The sequence below is a fragment of the Pipistrellus hanaki genome (assembly GCF_964339955.1).
Source record: "Pipistrellus hanaki genome assembly, chromosome: X".
In the NCBI taxonomy this organism is placed as follows: domain Eukaryota; kingdom Metazoa; phylum Chordata; class Mammalia; order Chiroptera; family Vespertilionidae; genus Pipistrellus; species Pipistrellus hanaki.
The window spans coordinates 75,764,997-75,786,522 of record NC_140524.1 but is presented as its reverse complement, the minus strand read 5'-3'; the positions used below and the strand labels follow the sequence as shown (position 1 = coordinate 75,786,522).

The window sequence follows — 21,526 nt, the reverse complement described above, 5'->3', positions numbered from 1 at the left end:
TGAAATATAATGTATAAGTTTGATAAATTATGCGGCATTAAAATAAAATTGGAAAATATTTGGTATTAAATAAAATAAAGCAAAATAAAATAGTATGTATATGAGAAATTGAAATTTTGTATTCAATTTTATTGAGGTAAAATTTACATACAATAAAATGCAATCATATGTACTGATAGTGTAATTCTCTTTGTGAATGTACAATATATGTATATATATACACATATAAACCAGAAATGGAATATATACAGTTAAAACTGACATTGTTAGAATGATGAGATTATAAATATTATTTTACTTTGTTATTAGTGTAATGTTATTTCATTTTTAGGTTTTAAAAAAGCCTTTATTAGTTTTAAACACACACACACACACATAGGCTAGGGAAGAAAATAAAATCAGGCAAATGCAAGAGAATTTTAAATTAATCTATAACAAATATGTATTGCTAACATTTTCGTTGCATTCAGGCTGCTTTAAAATAATCCTTATAATTCAGAAGTCTCTCAAAAATACACATAAAACAATAGCCGAGATCACAACACTGAGTCATAGTGTACTCATTGAAAACCTTACCATCAATTGCCACCAATACAGCAGTACGACCTCTTCTCTCGTGTTCAGTCATAGAATCATCTACATCATGATTAATGACAAGACCATTTCTAGTCATCCATTCCCGGTTACCAATGAGGACTTTGTAGTGCTGGGCATTAAGAGCTTCTGAGAATGAAAGAGCATCTGAAAGTACAGAAATAACATTTAATGAGCTCATTTTATATTTATAACAACCCCATGAGGCACACTCTCCCTGCCTAAATTTGCACAGTCACTACATTGTATTTTTAGTAGAATGCAGACTACAACACTGCTTTCCAAATTCTGAAGAAACATACTCTGCTCTTACATGCCTGTGGGCTTTTGAATATGTTGCTGCTTCCACTTGGAACATCCTTACCCCTCCTCTCAAAATACTAAACTGCATCATATTCTTTTTTTTAAATATATTTTTATTGATTTCAGAGAGGGAGAGGGAGAGACAGAAACATCAATGCTGAGAGAGAATTATTGATCAGCTGCCTCCAGCATGCTTCCTACTGGGAATTGAGCCCGAAACCCAGTCATGTGCCCTGACTGGGAATCAAACTGTGACTTCCTGGTTCATAGGTTGACGCTCAACCACTGAGCCATGCCGGCCTGGCTGCATCATATTTTTCAGGAGCCTGTTCAAATGTTACTTTCTTGGTGAATCTTTCCTTTTGGCCTTTCCCTTTGATCTTCCAAGGTAATTGAATGAAATTAAAAATATTTATTGTGGAACAGTAGTTGAATGTGGTTAAATGAAAACATACAACCATACTGATGTCCCAGTGTAAGCGTGTGACTGTTAAGTTTAAGTGGGCCCTTATGCTGTCTGGCAATTCTATTATGGTTCCCTAGTCCATTCATTCTCCATTTCTTCTATATCTCTTCTCCCAGTCGCATACCAGAGGAAAATAAAAGCAATCAGAATAGAACTTCTTCAAGCTCTCATTGCCACATCTACTCAGCTACCTGTCTGTATCTGTGTACTCATTAATCTAGCTTCCCTTCTATCATATACTGCCCCTGCTCCTATTTAAGAGCAACCTCTCTACTTTTGCACTAGCTCCCCATCCTTTGCATATTCTTTTTTTTAAATATATATTTTATTGATTTTTTACAGAGAGGAAAGGAGAGAGATAGTTAGAAACGTCGATGAGACAGAATCATCGATCAGCTGCCTCCTGCACACCTCCTACTGGGGATGTGCCCGAAACCCAGGTACATGCCCTTGACCGGAATCGAACCTGGGACCTTTCAGTCTGCAGGCTGACGCTCTACCACTGAGCCAAACCGGTTTTGGCATTGCATATTCTACAAACATCTCTCTAACTCACCCCTCTCTCCCCTACATAATCAAATTTTCTATCTCTACTATACATAATCCTATCTTAAAAAAAAAAAAAATCCCTTTCTTGCCGGGACCGGTTTAGCTCAATGGATAGAGCGTCGGCTTGGGGACTGAAGGGAGCCGGGTTCGATTCCGATCAAGGGCATGTACCTTGGTTGCGGGCATATCCCCAGTAGGGGGTGTGCAAGAGGCAACTGATCGATGACTCTCTCTCATCGATGTTTCTAACTCTCTATCTCTCTCCCTTCCTCTCTGTACAAAATCAATAAAATATATATATTTTTTTAAAATCCCTTTCTTGATCTCACTTACCTCTCTAGCTACTGTCCCATTTATCTGTTTCTGTACATATAGCAAAACTTCTCAGAAAGTGTTGACTTCATTGGCAGCTCCAATTCATATCTTCCCTTTCTCTTATGAACCCATTCCAATAAAGTCTTTGTTTCTACTACTTCAAAGAATTGTTCATACAATACAACCAATGACATTTACTTTAACAAACATAATGGAATATTATCAGTCTTCATTTTTTGCCCTATTAGCCACATTTTACACAGATAATCACTCCTTTTTGTTTTTTTTTGTTTTTTGTTTGTTTGTTTGTTTTTTGTTTTGTTTTTTTACACTCACTACTACTTGAAATACTTTCCTCACTGGGCTTCTAGGATACCACATTCTTATGAATTACCTACCTCCTCACTCATCACTTCTTCTCAGTCTTCTTCTGATTCTTTCTCATCTCCCTTATCTCTTAATTTGTAATGCTGCAGGGCTCAATCCTTAAGCCTCCTTTTTACCCTCTAGTCTCACGCCTTGTTGATCTTATCCAGTCTCATGGCTTTAAATGCCATCTATACCAGTGCTGTCCAGTAGGATTTTCTTTAGTGATGGAAATGTTCTATATCTGCTCTGTTCAATACACTAGGCACTAACAACATGTGGTGAATGAGCACTGAAATGTAGCTAGCGTGATTGAAGGCTGAATTTTAAATTAAATTTAACTTTACTCAAATTTTAGAAGTCACATGTAATTAGTGACTACCATATTGGACAGCATGGATCTATAGGTGTAACTCCGAAACCCATATCTCCAACCCAGTCTGTTTCCTTGAACTCGACATGTGCAGCCAACTGCCTAGTTGATAGTTCCATTTACATGACATCTTCACTTGAATATTTAATAGGCACTCAACATTTACATGCCGAAAACTAACTCCTGATCAGTTTTCCTCAATATTGCTCCTGTTGTGGTCTTCCCCATCTTATTTAAATGGAAACTCTCCCCTTCTAAATTGTTTAGTCCACAAACCTTTGCATAATTCTTTTTTTTTTCTTTTTCAATTACGGTAGACATAAATTGTTATGTTAGTTTCACATGTACAACCAAGTGGTTAGACATTACATAACTTATTAAGTAATCATCTCAATAAATCTCACACCATACATAATTATTAGAATACTAGTAGCCCTGAGCACGAATCCGCATGCCAGTATCTCTTTGCAAGGCCTGGCCACTCCACGCCCTCTGCCCAGAGGCACTCTGCAGCCCAGAGGCCCATCCACAGTCAGGTACAGAACGCTTACCTCGTTGCTGCAGCGACAAAGCAAGCATTCTGCCAGGCTACTCACGCTGCCCACTCTCAGCAGCTGCCGCCCATCTCCCCTCCCCCTACCAAGACTGGAAGACTCCGGCAGGGCTGAGAGAACTGGGCACTGCCATCTTGTGGCTATGGGTGCCTCCATCTTTGTGACAGAGTGATTATTAATTTGCATATTATCCTTTTATTAGATAGGATTATTGACTATATTCCCTATGCCGTACTTTAGATCTCCATGAGTATTCTGTAATAACCAACTTGTACTTCTTAATCCTTTCACTTTTTACACCACCACCCCCTCACCACAATCCCTCTAACATCTGGCAACCATCAAAATGTTCTATCTATGACTCTATTTCTATTTTGCATGTTCATTTGGTTTTATAGATTCAGTTGTTGATATATGTACTGTGTGTGTGTGTGTGTGTGTGTGTGTGTGTATATATATATATACACACACTCGCCATTTTGTTGTTCATAGTTTTAAAATATATCTTTATTGTTAAAAGTATTACAGATGTCTCCCTCCCTCCCCATTGACCCCACTCTGCCCCACTCCTGGCCCCTGTTGTTCATAGTTTTGCTCTTTTTCTTCTTCTTAAAGAAGACCCTTTAACATTTCATACAATGCTGGTCTGGTGGTGATGAACTCCTTTAATTTGTTATTGTCTGGGAAACATTTTATCTGTCCTTTGCTTCTAAATGATAGCTTTACTGGGTAGCATAATCTTGGTTGTAGGTCCTTGATTTTCATCACTTTGAATATTTCTTGGCAATCCTTTCTGATTGCAAAGTGTCTGTGGAGAAATCATCTGACAATTTTATGGGAGTTCCCTTGTAGGTAACTAACTGCTTTTCTCTTTCTGCTTCTAAGATTCTCTCTTTGTCTTTAACTTTTTTCATTTTAATTATGATGTGTCTTACTATGGGCCTCTTTGGTTCATCTTGTTTGGGACTCCTCTGCATTTCTGGGACTTGTACACGTATATCTTTCACGAAGCTAGGGAAGTTTTCTGTCATTATTTTTTCAAATAGGTTTTCAATTTCTTGCTCTCTCTTTTCTTCTGGCACCCCCACGATGTGAATGTTGGTATACTTGAAGTTGTCCCAAAGGCTCCTTACACTATGCTAATTTTGGGGGATTCTTTTTTTCTTTTTGCTGTTCTGATTGACTGTCCTCTGCTTCCTTAACTTGCCAATCTCTGATTTGATCTCTGCTTCATCTACTCCACTGTTGATTTCCTGTAATGTGTAATTTGTTTCTGACTGGATATTTTTTATGTTTTCTAGTTCTACTTTTATGCTTCCTATTTCTTTTCGAAGTTCTCACTAAGTTCATCTACTCTTCCCCTGAGTTCATTGAACATCCTTAGAATCAGTGTTTTGTACTTGACATCTAGTAGATTGTCTTCATTTTGTTTACTTCTTTCTCTGGATATTTGTTCTGTTCTTTCATTTGGGCATGTTTCTTTGTCTTTTCATTTTGGTAACCTCCCTGTGGTTGTTTCTATGTAGTAAGTCAGTGGTGGGCAAACTGTGGCTTGTGAGACACATGAGGCTCTTTGGCCTCTTGAGTGTGGCTCTTCCACAAAATACCACATGCAGATGCACACATACAGTATGATTGAAACTTCGTGACCCATGTGCAGAAGTCAGTTTTTGGCCTGCGTGAGTCTATTTTGAAGAAGTGGCGTTAGAACACTCAAGGGACCAAAGAGCTGTATAGAACTCAATAGAAAACATCAAGAGTAGACTAGAAGAAGCAGAGGACCAAATCAATGAGCTAGAAGACAAGGTAGGAAAAAAAATACCCAAGTAGAACAGCTTCTAGGGAAAAAAAATTAAAAAGAAGGAAGAGAGCCTCAGGGAACTTTGGGACAACACAAAACAAAATAACATCTGCATTAATAGGGGTTCCAGAAGGAAACGAAACAGAGCAAGGAATAGAAAACCTGTTTCAAGAAAAAATGACAAAAAACTTCCCTGATATATGGAAGAAAAAACCCACACAAATTCAAGAAGCTCACAGAGTCCCAAGCAACATGAACCCCAAAAGACCAACGCCAAGGCACATTATAATGAAATTGGCAAACACCAATGACAAAGTAAAAATCTTAAAAGTGGCCAGAGACAGAAAGTTACCTACAAAGGAACCCCCATCAGATTAGCGACTGATTTCTCAACAGAAACTCATAAGGCCAGAAGGGAATAGAAAGAAATATATAAAGTCATGCAAAGGAAGGGTCTGAATCCAAGAATACTGTACCCAGCAAGGCTATCAATCAAAATTGAAGGTGAAATCAGGAGATTCACAGAAAAAAGGACTAAGGGAATTTATTACCACCAAAACAGCAATGCAAGAAATGCTGTAAAAAAAAGAAATAGGAAGCAAAAAAGGAACACCGGGGTAAAGAATACAAATGACAAAAAATAAGCACCTATCAATAATAACTTTAAATATAAATGGATTAAGTGCCACAATCAAAAGACATAGGGCAATGAATTGGATAAGAAAACAAAACCCAAAACACATACAGACTGAGGGTGAAGAGATGGAAAAAGGTTTTTCAGGTGAATAGAAATGAAAAAAAACTGGGGTAGCAATACTTATATCTGACAAATTAGATCTCAAAGTGAAGGACATAACAAAAGATAAGGAAGGCCACTTCATAATACTAAAGGAAGCAATCTAACATGAAGAAATAACTCTGGTAAACATATACATACCCAAATACATAAAATAAAATAAAAACTCCTAGAGGATATCAAGGAGAGATTGACAGCAATTCAATCACAGTAGGAGACTTTAATACCCCACTATCACCATTAGACAAATCCTCTAAACAAAAAATCAGCAAAGAAACATCAATTCTAAATGACTCACTAGGCCAGAAGGAATTAATTGACATCTTCAGAACATTTCACCCCAAAGCCACAGAATATACATTCTTCTCAAGTGCACATGGGTTATTTTCAAATATAGAACATATATTGGGTCATAGATAAAGTCTCGTCAAACTCAAGAAGACAGAAATCATATCAAGCATCTTCTGAGATCACAATGGCATAAAACTGGAAATCAACTACCATCAAAAAAATTCAAAGAAATAAAACACATGGAGACTAAACAGCATGCTATTAAACTATGACCTGGTTACCAGAGATCAAAGAAAAAATAAAAAGCATCATGGCAACAAATGACAATGAAAACACAATAATCTAAATTTATAGGACACAGTGAAAGCAGTCTTGAGAGGGAAGTTCATAGCTCTACAAGCCTACTGCAAAAAAACAAGATACAATGGTAATAAATTACCTAACCCTACAACTGAAAAAGTTAGAAAGAGAACAATAAGAAAACCCAGTGTAAGCAGAAAGAAGGAAATAATAAAGATTAGAGCATAGATAAATGACATTGAGACCAAAATACAATACAAAAGTTCAACAAAACAAAGAGCTGGTTCTTTGAAAGGATAAACAAGATTGATGAACCTCTAGCCAGGCTAACCAAGAAGCAAGGAGAGATGATCCAAATAAATAAAATCAGAATTGAAAGAGGAGAAATAACTACAGGCCCCAAAGAATTGTTTAAAAAAAATACTACAAACAACTATATTCCAACAAACTGGACAACCTGGAGGAAATGGACATATTCCAAGAAAAATATAACCTCCCAAAACTTAATCAGGAAGAATCTAAACATTTCAATAGGTCAATAACTATGGAAGAAATTGAAGCAGTCATCAAAAAGCTTCCAGCAAACAAAAGCCTGGGGCCAGACGGCTTTACAGGGGGGTTTTACCAAACATTCAAAGAAGAACTAAAACCTATCCTACTCAGACTATTCCAAAAAATTCAAGAGGAAGGAACATTTTCAAGCTCATTCTATGAAGCCAGCATCACCCTAATACCAAAACCAGATTAAGACAATACAATGAAAGATAATTACAGGCCAATATCCCTCATGAACATAGATGCCAAAATACTCAACAAAATTCTAGCAAATCGGGTCCAGCCATATGTCAGAAAGATCATACACCATGACCAAGTAGGATTTATCCCAAGAATGCAAGGACGGTACAATATCCGCAAATCAATAAACGTGATATATCACATAAGCAAACTGAGAGATAAAAATCACATAGTCACATCAATTGATGCAGAAAAAGCATTTGACAAAATCCAACACTCTTTTTTGATAAAAACTCTCAACAAGGTGGGAATAGAAGAATCATATCTCAACATAATAAAAGCCATATATGATAAACCCTCAGCTAACATCATACTCAATCAGCAAAAACTAAAAGCATTTCCCCTAAGAACAGAAATAAGACAGGATGCCCACTCTCACCACTCCTGTTAGACATAGTACTGGAAGTATTAGCCATTACAATTAGACAAGAAGAAGAAATAAAAGGCATCCAAATTGGAAAAGAAGAAGTAAAGCTGTCCTTAGTTGCAGATGACATGATATAGTACATAAAAAAAACGAAAGAAACCATCAAAAAAGAAATAGACTTAATAAATGAATTCGGCAATGTAGCAAAATACAAAATTAACACCAAGAAATCTATGGACTTTCTATATACCAATAGTGAAATTACAGAGAGAGAGACTAAAAAAGCAATCCCATTTACCATCACACCAAAAAAATTAAGATACCTAGGAAAAAAACTTAACTAAGGAGGTAAAAGACCTATACGTAGAAAACCACAGGACACTGAAAAAAGAGATAAAGGAAGATGTAAATAGATGTAAGAACATACCATGTTCATGGATGGGCAGAATCAACATCATTAAAATGTCCATACTATCCAAAGCAATCTATAGATTAAATGCAATCACCATTAAAATACCAATGGCATATTTCACAGACTTAGAACTCTCCAAAACTTCATCTGAAATTAAAAAAAGACCCCACATGGCCATAGCAATCCAGAGAAAGAAGAACAAAGTAGGTGGAATCTCAATACCAGATTTCAAGCTGTATTACAAAGCCACTGTTCTCAAGACAGCCTGGTACTGGCACAAGAACAGACATATAGACTAATGGAACAGAATAGAGAATCCAGATATTGACCCAACCACTAATAATTGACAAAGGAGGCATGAACATACAATAGAGTCAAGATAGTTTCTTCAAGAAATGGTGTTGGAAAAATTGGACAGATACATACAAACTAAATGAAACTAGATCACCAACTTACACCATACATAAAAATAAACTCAAAATGGATAGTGGATTTAGACTTAATATGGGAAACCATAAAAATACTAGAGGAATCCACAGGCAGAGAAATCTCAGACATATGCCAAAGCAATTTCTTCATTGATACCACTCCTAGGGCAATGGAAGACAAAGAGAAAATAAACAAATGGGACTACATCAAAATAAAAAGCTTTGGCACAGCAAAAGAAACCATCAACAAAACAACAAGAAAGCCCACTACATGGGAGAACATATTTGCAAATGTTATCACTGATAAAGGTTAAATCTCCAACACCTACAGGGAACTTATACAACTTAATAAAAGGAAGATAAATGATCCAATTAAAAAATGGGCAACAGACCTAAATAGAACCTTTTCAAAAGAAGACAGAAGGAAGGCCAAGAGACATATGAAAACATGCTCAAAGTCACTAATTATCCAAGAGATGCAAATCAAAATGACAATGTGGTACCATCTCACACCTGTTAGAATGGCAACCATCAACAAATCAAAAAACTTCAAGTGCTGGTGAGGATGTGGAGAAAAAGGAACCCTCATGCACATCTGATGGGAATGCAGACTGGTGCAGCCACTGTGGAGAAACAGTATGGAGTTTCCTCACAAAACTAAAAATGAAGCCTCCATTTGACCAGTAATCCCACTTCTAGGATTATATCCTAAGAAACTAGAAACACCAATCAGAAAGGATATATGCATCCCTATGTTCATAGCAGCACAATTCACCATAGCTAAGATTTGGAAACAGCCTAAGTGCCCATCAGCAGATGAGCAAATTAAAAAAAAAACAAACTGTGGTACATCTACACAATGGAATACTATGCTGCGGTAAAAAATAAATTCTTACCATTTGCAGCAGCATGGATGGAACTGGAGAGCATTATGTTAAGTGAAATAACCCAGGCAATGAAAGAAAAATACCACATGATCTCACTCATTTATGGAAAATAAAGAACATGATAACCTGATGAATAAAAAGATAGATACAGAGGCAGTAAAGCATCAAACAGACTGTCAAATTATAGCAGGAAGGCTGGTGAGTGTTGGGGAAGGAGGGAAATAGATCAACCAAAGGACTTGTATACATCCATATAAGCACAACCAATGGACACAAGACACTGGGAGGGGGGATGAGGGCATGTGACAAGGTGTAAGGGAGGCTGGGAAAGGTCAATGGGCAGAAAAAGGAGATATATGTACTAATATATGTAATATTTTAAACAATAAAATAAAGTAAAAAATAAATAAAAGTACTTCTCAGGCAAGCAAAAAAAAATGTATTTGAATAAATGACAAAAAAAGTCCCTACTTAGCAAAATAAATAGTTATATAAGTCCAGGAAGCACAGAGAGTTCCAAACAAGAGGAACCTAAAGAGTCCCACACCCAGGAAACATCATAATTAAAATGCCAAGGGTTAAAGACAGAAAGAGAATACTTTTAAAAATATATTTTTTATTGATTTCAGAGAGGAAGGGAAAGGGAGAGAGAGTAACATCAACAATGAGAGAGAATTATTGATCAGCTGCCTCCTGAATGCTCCCTGCTGGGCTGCTGGGGATCGAACCCAGAACCTGGGCATGTGCCCTGATAAGGAATTGAACAGTAACCTCCTGGTTCACAAGTCAATAGTCAATCACTGAGCCACACAGGCCAGGCAAAATGAGAATCTTAAAAGCAGCAAGAGAAAAGCAGTTAGTTACCTACAAGAGAGTGTCCATATAACTGTCTGCTGATTTCTTAACAGAAACTTTGCAGGCTAAAAGTGAGTGGCAAAAATATTCAAAGTGCCGAAGCTGGTTTGGCTCAGTAGTAGAGCGTCGGTCTGCGGACTAAAAGGTCCCAGGTTCGATTCCGGTCAAGAGCATGTACCTTGGTTGCGGCACATCCCCAGTGGGGGGCATGCAAGAGGCAGCTGATCGATGATTCTCTCTCATCGATGTTTCTAACTCTCTGTCCCTCTCAATTCCTCTCTGTGTAAAATCAATAAAATATATTTTTTTTAAAAATAGACCCAGAGACATAGAAACATCAAACAGACTATCAAACCTCAGAGGGAAGGCAGGGGAGGTGAAGGGGGTGGGGGGAGAAAAGATCAATCAATGAACTCTTATTCGTAATAGTATATACATAACCCATAGACAGAGACAATAGGGTGGTGAAGGCTTGGGGTGAGGGGACTGGGAGAGGGAAATGGGGGGAAAAAGGGACATATGTAATACTTTCAACAATAAAGATTTATAAAAAATATGAATGATAAAATGGCAATAAATACATATCTATCAATAATTGAATTTAAAAATCAAAATAGAATCTAATGAACAAAATGAACTGATGAATAAAATAGATTCAGAGGCCTGAAAACATGGAACAGACTGAAGAATTTCAGAGGGAAGAGGGGAGGGGAGTGGGAAGTGATTAATCAAAGAACTTAATATGCATATATGCATGACCTATGGACACAGACAATAGGGTGGTAAAGGCCTGGGGCAGAGTGGGAACCAGGTGGAGGAGGGAATGAGGAGTAAAAAGGGGGACATATATAATACTCTCAACAATAAAGATTTTTTTTTAATAGGAGCATAGTTGGAAAATGTTCTCAAGTAACTTGAGTGAAGCAATCAGAGTCCTATGGTAAAATTGATCTGCAAGAATGAAACCATAATGCCAATTTTTATTTATTATGTAACAGTTCAAGATTATAAATTAGACATCTGTTAATTACTGTCCCATAATTGGTACTACAAAGAAAATTAGCTTACTTGAGAGCTGAGCATCAATAATCATGGAAGATGAAGTTGATGACTGTTCATTACTTGCATCAATTTGAACCAGGGATGCATTTTTAATATTATTTTCCTCTATCTTCCAGTTATTCTTATGTAGCAAGCCTTCAATATTGGTGACTTTACAGCTAATACCACAGCCTGGCACAACCTGGAAATCTATGCAGGTACCCAAGGCTTCAGTGTCCAGCTCCTAGCAAAGAGAAACAAAAGGATTTCCTCTATTGTCCTAATAATCCAAGATCATCATTAGCAAGATCAAAGATTACTTTTGGTTAATTTAAAATGTTTATAAAAACATTATTACTTATCATTGTCTATTTGACGATGGAATTTTTGGTCTTCATATTGACTATTATGTTCTATTGCAGTGAAAGGACACAGATTAAAATCAGCAAAAGAAAGATGCATAGGACAGGTTCAAGAGATACCCAGCATGGAGCTTCCAGTGGCCCCCTGCCAGTAGAGTCATGTGAATAATGCTTAATTCACTTAGCAAATATGTATGATGATGTCTACAGAGTGTTGCCAACCAGGGATGCTCACCTGGAACTTGGTGTCCAGAGTTTTTACTGGGCCTCAGTTATGTGGACATGACTGACCTCCATTTCTGGCCTTAGTCTCTAGCCCTTCCAGAGGCTGAGCTGATATAGCATGGCCCCAGGTCTCTCAACATAAATCATATCATTAGCACAGACTATCTGGCATGGCCCAGGTAAACCAAGACATTCTTATCAGGCAACATACTCCAAGGACTTGGATGTTACCACCTAGGAGCCAGGGCCAAAGGCCAAACCTTTGGGCAAGTTTAATACTTTACTACACAGACTCACAGAGGAGGACTCGTGTAGCTTTTATCACCTATATTTAAATGATAGTGGATTTTAATAAAATCAAAGGAACCAAGTGTTGAGTATAATGTCCAAAGTTACAGGAGACCCTCAGAATCCTTTGTTTTAACCCCACTCTCTAAAATGTATACCAATTTTAGGGAAAGAAAACATGGATGATTTATCAATATTCTTTGTCCTTTCCAGTAGAGAATCACAAGTTAAATATTTAATTCTATTGTCAGGTCAGATTTTCTGTTCAGTACAGAGCAAAGGGCAAAAAAAAGAACAAGGCCTTTAGTTACTAGAGTGCCTCTCTAGAATAATTGTGTTCTTAGCAAAACAAGGAATTCTGGCTCTTTAGATCTTCATCCTCTAAGTTGTTCCATGTGCATGAAAAGAAGCCAGATCAGTAATAGTTAATAGGTAAAAAGGAAAAATAAATAAATAAATGGAAACATCAATGGTAGAAATTGCCACATTTTAACTATAAAAATATGTGAAATAACTTACAAAGAACATATACAAAGCAATGAGAAAAAGGTGAGCAACCCTATAGGAAAATTGGCAAAGGATTCAAGCAGATAGATTACAGAAAAAGAAATTCAAATGATTAATACACATATGAAAATATGATCAACCTCATTCATAATTAAGAAATGAAAAGCAAACCACCAATGAGTTAACATTTTCTACTTATTATATTGGAAAAAATAGTGTTGGTGAGAATGGGGAAATGGGCAGTCGTAACTTCTGATGAAAGTATACACTATTACAATCTTCCATGTGAGTGTTGGTAATATTTTTCACATGGGCATCGGTAGTATTCATCAAAATTTAACTGCATGAATTCCTTTTGTGGGTTACTGCATGTGGTTTTTAGTTTTTTCTTTTGCTGAAGGCAGTTTTGAGGTCAGAGGTTAAATGTATTTGGAGAAAGGCACCATTGGTGATCTTAAACTAAAATAAGATTTGTAACCCTTAGTTTGTAACTACTCAAACTCTCTTTTTCAGAGATCTCTTTGAATTTCCTGTGTTATTTCTAAATATAATTTAATAAGTACCCCCCAAAAAAATTTAACTGTATGTATCCCTTGATCTAGCAATTGAATTAATAGGCATTTAACATAGAGATAAACTTGCAAAAGCTGATAAGGATATTAACTGTATATTGTAAGAGCCAAAACCCAATTGTACAATAGAATATAATATAGCCATTAAAAACAATGAGGCAGATCTATATGTCTTGATATGGAAAACTCATTTAATAAAGTTGAAAAACAAGGTACCAAATATTGGTCATTGTGTGACCTTTCTATGTAAAGTTAAAAAAACAATAAATGCATATATTTTGTTACATGCATTAAAAGTGGTTAATAGATGCACAATAGTGAATATAAAGTTTACACTTTATAAGGGTAACCTTTATAGTATGTGAATTGTATCTCAAAAAAACTGTTATTTAAAAAGACTGCTAACAGGTTAATACTTTTTAAAGTTTGGAGAGAGAAATTATGAAAGTAGGCAGGGAATAACTTTCCCTTTTCCTTATGCAACTCTCTGATCTAAAATTTCTTACCATAATTTGTATTACTTATTTTCTTTAGTCAACAGGAGTTTTCTGTGTAGCATTATAATTAATTCCTGTTTTCACCTTTATATTTCTCTAATGAAGAATCAGACATATCATAAAATAAAATAAGAAAATACAAATCTCTGTAAGCCTTATACTATCTACATAAATCATGGTCAAATGCATTTGGATTTGGTCTAGTGATTCCAAAAGCAGATGACTACATTACCAAACAAGGGGGAAAACCGTACCTGTTTGCAGTATTTGGTTATGGCTGCTCCTAGAGGGTGTTCACTGTGGCTTTCAGCAGTTCCCACAATGGCCAGGATCTTATTACGTGATATTCTGTTACTTTCCACTAGAACCTTTATTTGACTCACTACTGGGGTCCCATGGGTAATGGTTCCAGTCTTATCAAATACTACTACCTTTACCTGTAAGAAAGTTAAAATACAGTACACCTATATGACTTAATAATCCTTAATATCACCTTTCCAGAAATAAGAAAGAAGTTTACTTCTTAATAAGTTTGAACTTAATAAACTGTCTTTGGGAGAATAAGGGAAGAAATACCTTTAGTTACTCCCCCTCCTACCAACACACACTGCAAATGTTTAACCTACTGTGGATACATGTTAAACACCTAGAACTAATTGTTAAAGGTTAATAGTTAATAGTTAATTAAGAGATGTCTCTAGGCCTACAGGGAAAGATAAAGACTTTAGATAGCAATGAATTAAAGATCTATAGGGGAAATATGGACATTAGGGAGATAATTATAAAAGATAATTATAAAAGAAAGGTAAATAATTAAGTTGAAATGAGCACCAGATAAAACCTGCTGGGCTGCTTTGACATTATTGAAGAGAGAGATCAAGGAATCAATTAGGGAACTGCAACCCAGACAGGAATAAGGAAGAGTCTGCAATTAGAAAACACAGTCACCTCACAGTAAACTCAAAATACAAACCCTGAAAAATAAATAACTTGAGGAACCTAGATGAAAAATATGACAATTAAATAGAAAGCATGATTCTTGACAAGAGGAAAAATAGCTATAAAGGCCCAGCAGGTGTGGCTCAATGGTTGAGCGATGACCTATGAACCAGGAGGTCACAGTTCAATTCCAGTCAGGGCACATGCCCAAGTTGTGGACTCCAATCCCGAGTGTGGGGTGTGCAGAAGGCAACCAATCAATGATTCTCTCTCATCATTGTTGTTTCTATCTCTCTCCCTCTCCCTTCCTCCTTGAAGTCAATAAAAACATATTTTTTTTAAAATAGCTATAAAGAATATTTTGGTGACGACTGAGGAAACTGGAATATGGACTATTTCAGGGGTCTTTAAACTACGGCCCGAGGGCCACATGCGGCCCACAGAGGAGTCTGATCCGGCCCGCCAGGTTTTTTGGGCAGTGAGCGCAGCTGAGGTGTTACAGTAGGAATTAGTAGTTCATATAGTCCGGCCCTCCAGCTCTCTGAGGGACCGTGATCTGGCCCCCACTTTAAAAAGTTTGAGGACCCCTGGATTAGATAATAGTATTATATCAATATTGATTTATTGATTTTGAACTTTATACTGTGGTTATGTAAAAAAATATCATTCTTCTTAGGAAAGGAGGCTGATATCTGCAGTAAAGGATATACAGAAATTCTTTATACTATCCTTGCGATTTTTCTTTAAATTTGAAATTATATCAAAATTTAAAAATTTCAATAAAAATTAATAGCCTATATTCACTAGATGAGGTTCCAAATCTGTTTTAAACTGTTGTTTAGTACGTGCATGGATCTCTATATAGTTCATATCCTCATAATAAGAACATACTAGAAGGAACATGGTTTTAGTTGAAGTCAAGCAGCCTTGATTGAGATTGTTATGAAAATCCTAATATGAGAGAGACCAGGGGTAGGATTATATTCCTGATGTCAGTTTACAACTGACATCTGGTGGCAGAAAGGCAAAGAAACTGTAATGTAACCACAAGTGCTACCTCACGGTGAAGAACACAAACATGGAGCCACACACAAATAGGTTAGAAGCCTGAAAGACCCGGGCAAACACCGCCTGTCTTCCTGCCCCAAAGACAGGAAGGGATAGGACTCTAGTCCCGTGGTCGGCAAACTGCGGCTCGTGAGCCACATGTGGCTCTTTGGCCCCTTGAGTGTGGCTCTTCCACAAAATATCACAGCCTGAGCGAGTCTATTTTGAAGAAGTGGCGTTAGAAGAAATTTAAATTTAAAAAAATTTGACTCAAAAGAAATTTCAATCATTGTACCGTTGATACTTGGCTCTGTTGACTAATGAGTTTGCTGACCACTGATCTAGTAGTTTTAGAGGCCTTAGGTAATTAAGGACAATCTGGAGCAGAACCAAAATAATACCTTTCCTACCTCAAACCTCAGGATAGTGCCAGAAGCTTGGTTTATGAACCAGGTGGAAATAATTTAGAGCACTGTGTTTTTCAGTGGTTGTGCTATTGCCAGTTTGGATGGGACAATTCTCAGTTCTGGGGACTATCTTACCTTATGAGCCATCTCCAATGGCTCGCCACCTTTGATCAGTATGCCATTTTGAGCACCTACTCCTGTGCCCACCATCACAGCAGTTGGAGTTGCCAGACCCAGTGAACATGGACATGCAATGCACAGAACTGTGATAGAGGCTTGGAAAGCAAAGCGTATTATGGTTTCTGTTCGGGAGATACTTCTGTTGTAGCCCTTTAGAAGAAAAGCCAGAATCTTGGTTACTGATTTAGAGCTATATAAAACAAAGTTTAACTCTACTGAAACAAAATCTCAATTTTGAAGTCATACATAATCCTACTTAACTACCACTTATATGTTTTAGTTACTAATAAGAAAAACATTTAAAATTTATTTATGAATAAAAGAAATTGTGACATAACTGGTAAATAAGTCATGGTCCCAAATCAAGATTTCAATTTTACTAATTTACAGTTACAAACTATGGAGTGAAAAAAACCTTTCTAAAAAGAAATCTTCTATATTTACAGAAATGCAAATGTTATTCTTACCAACCTCCCACTCCAGTCCCTTAAAGATACTAGTAATTATTAAGGTTACTTTCCAATTAATTACTTATGCAAAAAATACACAAACTGTTTTACATATGGTAAAATATTGTTATATGTCACACTTACAGCAAAGTAGGTTTCCACAACTTGAAAATTCACAAATCCAATTATAATCCAAACCAAGAGGGTAGCAATAGAAATAATAACAATAAAAGGAACAAAGTAGCCACTGAGTTTGTCTGCAAATTGCTGGATAGGAGCCTAGAATTTAATAATAATAATAGTAATAATAATGAGATATATATATATATATATATCATATAAATCAAAGCCTCATTTTTATAATAAATAGAACACAGAGCTTTTAAAATAAATTCCTTATTAATGTAATTAGAATTAATCAAAGGAAAATATGAAAACTAAATAAAGATTTATACTGAGTAAGCTTTAAATAAAATACTTTCTGTTTCTCCTAGGTAAGTTACCTTTGATGTTTGTGCCTCCTCCACAAGTTTCACAATTTGAGAAAGGGTTGTGTCTGCTCCAACATGGGTTGCACGGATAAGTAGTGACCCATTCTGGTTAATGGAACCAGCAATCACTGTGCTGCCAGATTTCTTGGCCACAGGCATTGCCTCCCCTGTATAAGGAGTAAAAATAAGCACTATCTTGAAATATACCATTATTTGTTCATTGTCAAAAAAATATCTAGAAAGAAAATTCTTACTTCATGAAATAGAATTTGGACAAATTCCCAGGTGAAAGCTGCCCTATTTCCTTATGTCAGTTCTGGGTCAAACCTAGGCATACTGTCTTAAACTGGAAAAACCTAACATGCTACCTCTTGTTGCAAGATCCTTTTGGAACTCTACCCTAGATTTAGGTCATGTTATTCTCAGCCTATTCCCAAGGAACATTTATACATGTGGGAGGGAGTTCTTATAATAACTGCTGGTGGGTGATGGGGTGCTGCTACTCTAATTAGTGGGCCATGGTCAAGAACACTAAATATACTACAATGTGCAAGAGAGTTCCTCAGCACTAAGAATTGTCCCATTCAAACTGGCAACTGCACACCTACTGAAAAACACAGAGTCCTAAGTCTGTGGTCAGCAAACTGCAGCTTGCGAGCCACATGCGGCTCTTTGGCCCCTTGAGTGTGGCTCTTCACAAAATACCACGGCCTGGGCGAGTCTATTTTGGAGAAGTGATGTTAGAAGAAGTTTTAGTTTTAAAAAGTTGGCCCTCAAAAGAAATTTCAATTGTTGTACTGTTGATATTGGTTCTGTTGAGTAATGAGTTTGCCAACCACTGTCCTAAGTTATTTCCACCTGGTCCATAAGCGGAGCTTCTCCTGTCACTCTCCTAAGGGTTGTTATGTTGGTTCTGCTTCAAATTGGCCTTAGTTATCTAAGTCTTCTAAAACTGCTCTCTGAGAGCAGATGCTGATGTGGAAAACCTGGAGTCCTATTCCTGCTCAGACTAGAACAATCTTTAGGGCAGGAAGACAAAATAGGTATTTGGTCAGGTAAATTTGTCAGTCTTACTGGGCTCTACAGGAGAATTAGACAATTTCCTGTGGTTATATATTATAGTAATTAAAAATTCTTAGTGAAAAGAGCCTTCACTTAGCATAACTAAAACCACAAAGTAAATCTGCAGAAATTGACTTAATACAGTCTTTTAAAAATATGTTTATTGATTTTTTTTATAGAGAGGAAAGAGAGAAGCATTGATCCTACTGGGGATCAAGCCCACAACTGGGGCATGTGCCCTGATCCAGCATCGAACCAGCAACCTTTTGGTGCATGAGACGACGCCCAACCAACTGAGCCACACCAGGCAGGACAACTTAATACAGTCTTTAAATAACTCATATTCTCTTTGCTCATTATTTACTCATTGCAATTTCTACAAAAAGCTCTTCACCTTGCATGCCTATTGTTCATTAACATTTTGGATTCACTTCACTTTCATGACCCTCTGAAGAACATACCTGTGATGAGGGACTCGTCTACCATAGAATGTCCTTCGATAACACGACCATCCACTGGAAATTTGCCTCCTGGAACCACTTTAATGATATCTCCACGTTGTACAAGTTCCACATCCACTTGTTCTTCACTGGATATGAGTTAAAATAAAAAGCATTGTTATAATATGCTTCTCATGCTGATTTTTCCATGCAAGCTTTTCAGTTCACATCAAGCTGGAGCTCCATAATTGTTACCAATGGAGGCTAGAATCAACATTTAAGCTAGGAACTACTATGTCAGTCCTGTTAACTGGTGAGGGACAGCTCAATTTCTGGTACAAAGTAGGCACTCTAAATATTTATTGAATAGTCATTGATCAAATAAATGAAACCCTTAGAAAATAATGTAATAGATTTTATTTAACTAAACAATTTGTTGTATAAATTTGTCTAAATAATTTTATGAGTATACAAATGAGAAATACAAAAGAATGAAATCTAGTCAAGCCTTTAGCTCTAACTTCTAGTTTACAGGTAACACAGGAGTTATAAAACAAGTTAAATGACACCACACAGAAGCAAAGACAAATCCAAACTGGGATATTATACAGGACAACTGATGGATGTTTCTTTAACAAGTCAATTGTATGGAGAGGGAGACGGGGGGAGGGGAAAAAGGAGTGTAAAAGAGAAAGATGAGCTGTTCTAGATGAAAAGAATCATGCATTTGATTAAAAGAATCAAATATAATGATCCATGGACCTTGCTTGAATTCCATTACCAACAATAAAACTTAAAACATTTCAGAACAACAGGAGAAATGTGAATATAGACTGCTTATTAGATGAGATTAAAGAGTTTTTTTGTTCATTTTGTTAGATGCAAAATGGTGTTACAGTTATAAATGTGAATAATTGTTAAATCTGGGAAATGGGTTATGTGCATTCATTATACTCTACTATCTACTTCTGTTATATTTGATATTTTCATAAGGAGGTAAAAAGGAAAAGTGGAAAGAATAAAGATAAATACCTCAAAAGGATATTATCAGAGTCAAGAGTTACAATAGTTGCTTCAGTAGCTTGCAGTGAAATTAGCTTGGCAAGAGCCTCTGATGTTTTACCCTATAAATGAAAAAAAAAACAAAACAAAAAACAGTCAACAATGCTATGGAAGAAAAGTCCAGTTATTACCTAAAATAAAGATATTTTTCTTTTTTTTAATATATTTTATTGATTTTGTACAGAGAGGAAGGGAGAGAGATAGTTAGAAACATCGATGAGAGAGAGTCATCGATCAGCTGCCTCTTGCACACCCCCTACTGGGGATATGCCCACAACCAAGGTACATGCCCTTGACCGGAATGGAACCCGGGACCCTTCAGTCCCCAAGCCAACGCTCTATCCATTGAGCTAAACCGGTTTCGGCTAAAGATATAATTTTCATATTTAACTATAAGAAAGCTTTAGGAATATTAATTAGTTCAAGTCAGAAAATACTTCAAAAATATAAAGTACACAAAATATAAAATGTATAATTAGCTATAATTTATAAGTAAATAATGTAAATTAATAAGAAAAACATCAGGAACCCAATAGGTACACAAGCAAAGGACATGAATAGACAATTCATTTAAGAAGAAATATAAGCCCTGGCCAGGTAACTCAGTTGGTTAGAGCATTGTCCCACTACACCAAGGTTTCAAGTTCGATCTCTGGGATGTGAGAAACATGTGAGAAACAACCAGTGGAACATAAATGTGTGGAACAACAACAAATCAATGCTTCTCTCTCTCTAATAAATCAATTAAAAATTTTAAAGAAGAAATATAATATCTGATGTGTGGAAAATGTTTATCCCTATTATATTATACCATTTCAAGAATTTAGATAAGAGTGCTGATGATGTTGTAGTAAAACTACTTCACTATCATACCCTTGCTGGCAAGAATTGTTTCAACTTGTAGCATAAACTACAGAAAGCATTATGTCTTTTAATCATATGCTTTGTAATTTATCCTAAGACACTAATTCAATAGAAATGACATTAGACATGAATATGTTTAATGCAGGTTTATCTAAAATTAAAAATTGGAGCCCGGCCAGCGTGACTCAATTGTTGAGCATCAACCTATGAACCAGGAGGTCATGGTTTGATTCCTGGTCAGGGCACATGCTCAGGTTGCAGGCTAAATCCCTAGTGTGGGGTGTGTAGGAGGCAGTCAATCAATGACTCTCATTGATGTTTCTCTCCCTCTCCCTTTCTCTCTGAAATCAATAAAAATATATTTTTTAAATTGGATTATAATTGAAGACAAAAACCAGAATAGTTTAGTAAATTATAGCATGTTGGTTGGACATAATATTATTTATAAATGCCAAATAAGTATCTCGACTGCAAAAATGGGGGGGAAACTATATAGTGTTAAGAGTACAAAGGGGTATGTAATATTAACTTTGCCACTCTGGAAAATATAAACATATGTGGAACAGGATTATAAAGTGATTTCCATTATAAAGTGAGATTATAGGCAAATTTTCTTCTATTGTTATTTTATATACTGTGGT

At 36.3% G+C, this 21,526-nt stretch overlaps 1 protein-coding gene across 1 annotated transcript in view; it reads right to left on the bottom strand.

The window, feature by feature from the left end:
* The window catches only part of ATP7A (ATPase copper transporting alpha), a 127,380-nt gene that overhangs the window by 12,248 nt on the left and 93,606 nt on the right, over positions 1 to 21,526 (bottom strand). The window contains exons 11-18 of the mRNA XM_084869424.1: positions 19,992 to 20,083; positions 18,981 to 19,108; positions 17,470 to 17,624; positions 17,111 to 17,245; positions 16,473 to 16,667; positions 14,199 to 14,381; positions 11,521 to 11,737; positions 577 to 741 (exon numbers count right to left, since the gene is read on the bottom strand). Of these exons, the coding sequence (XP_084725550.1) occupies positions 577 to 741; positions 11,521 to 11,737; positions 14,199 to 14,381; positions 16,473 to 16,667; positions 17,111 to 17,245; positions 17,470 to 17,624; positions 18,981 to 19,108; positions 19,992 to 20,083 (1,270 nt within the window). The remainder of the gene's footprint in view (positions 1 to 576; positions 742 to 11,520; positions 11,738 to 14,198; positions 14,382 to 16,472; positions 16,668 to 17,110; positions 17,246 to 17,469; positions 17,625 to 18,980; positions 19,109 to 19,991; positions 20,084 to 21,526) is intronic.